The 1,445-nt window shown below is 37.6% G+C and overlaps 1 protein-coding gene across 1 annotated transcript; it reads right to left on the bottom strand.

Moving 5' to 3' along the window:
• Nucleotides 1-170: 170 nt before the first annotated feature.
• LOC112095154 (NOI-like protein) lies at nt 171-1,431 on the bottom strand. The gene is made up of 2 exons (XM_024176833.1): nt 1,406-1,431; nt 171-829 (listed from the first exon to the last, which is right to left on the bottom strand). Exons 1-2 carry the CDS (start codon nt 1,412-1,414, stop codon nt 203-205), a joined length of 636 nt encoding a protein of 211 aa, XP_024032601.1. The 5' UTR covers nt 1,415-1,431; the 3' UTR covers nt 171-202.
• Nucleotides 1,432-1,445: the final 14 nt, after the last annotated feature.

Here is a 1,445-nt window from a genome sequence, read left to right as displayed (position 1 = left end):
TATATATATATATATATACATGGCTTTTATACATTCAAGCTTATAATACTAAATGCCCACACGTAATTCTATATTCGCACATATTGTAATTGGTTATCTCAGAAACGTGAAACTATAATTCATTGGTTCATCTCTTAATCTTTTTAAAAAAATAATAGTAAGCAAATGTACGTACAGAAAAAACAAATTAACGTCCTTACAGCTAGAAATTACTCACATGTTGTTGGTGATCAGAAGAGTGATTAGTACTGCTACTTCTCTGTCTTCTATGGTGCCCTTGTTCTGAAGCCGAGCTAGAACTATCACTCCCTCGACCCGAAGAAGTAGTACTCGTCTTCTTCTTATAATCATCAGATCTTACATAACGCCCTTGATTAGGACGATTCAAGAGCGAATTATCGGAACTGGTCTTTTGATCGCTACCAGATTCCGACGCGGGGCTCTTGTGATTATTGCCGAGAGTAGTATTAGTACTGCTATAATTAGTGTTGGTATCAGCAATACCGTTTCTGTGATGTGCGCGGTGCTCGGCGTGGCGCGATTTTTCGGCACTAGCACTCTTCATGAGGCGGCGAGGAGGCTGCACTGCCGCCGTCGGAAGGACGGATGAATCGGGATTATGATGAGAGGAAATGTTGCCTTCTTGAGAACGCGATGATCCCCTTCTCTGCATCATCATCATCATCATGAAGGCCTCTGGATTCTCCTCAGGGTCGTTTGGGTTGATCTTAACGTTGCCGACGGGTTTGTCCTTGCGCGCGTTTTCAAAGTAGGCTGTGTATGGTATGTCCTCGTTTTCCCAGTTGCCGAACTTTGGGACATGGGAGTTCTGCAGCAAAGCAATTGAAACAGGCCGAGTTTCAATTAGGGTTTTATTCTTTTTGAAGAAAAAAGAAATTTGGTATAATATGAGTATGATAATACGAATTGAATCCCAAAAACTAAACAATATGAGCAATAAATTGAAAAAACAAAAAACTGTTAAAGCGATAACGCTAGCCAATTAACAACATATAACCAAGAAGCATCGAATTATATATATTCCTCGTGATCATATATAGAGAACACTACTAATTAATTGATACTTACAGCCATAAGTGATGAATAATTGCGTTATCGATTCTTAATTAAAGAAGAATTATCACTCCTTGTAGAGAATAATTAGTATAACAAAATTAGAATTAGGTTCGACCTAGAAAAGAAACTGATGATATTCCATATTATACTTGCAGCGCCTGCAGAGTGCCTCAGACAAAATTATATATATTACTAGCAGTCGATTATTACAAAGTTCCCTAGCTATGGCTCTGATATTACAATCAATAGGCCCGGCTACAATTATATTTAAGTATTATGTATATATGATTTATATTTGTTGTTACTACATATATATACAAACAGATACCTGCATCATATACGTACGTATATGCCCGCAATTGCTATGA

This window comes from Morus notabilis, unplaced genomic scaffold (assembly GCF_000414095.1).
Source record: "Morus notabilis unplaced genomic scaffold, ASM41409v2 C11413744, whole genome shotgun sequence".
NCBI classification, from domain to species: Eukaryota; Viridiplantae; Streptophyta; class Magnoliopsida; order Rosales; family Moraceae; genus Morus; species Morus notabilis.
The sequence above is the reverse complement of the archived record's forward strand: the minus strand, read 5'-3'. Positions and strand labels throughout refer to the sequence as shown.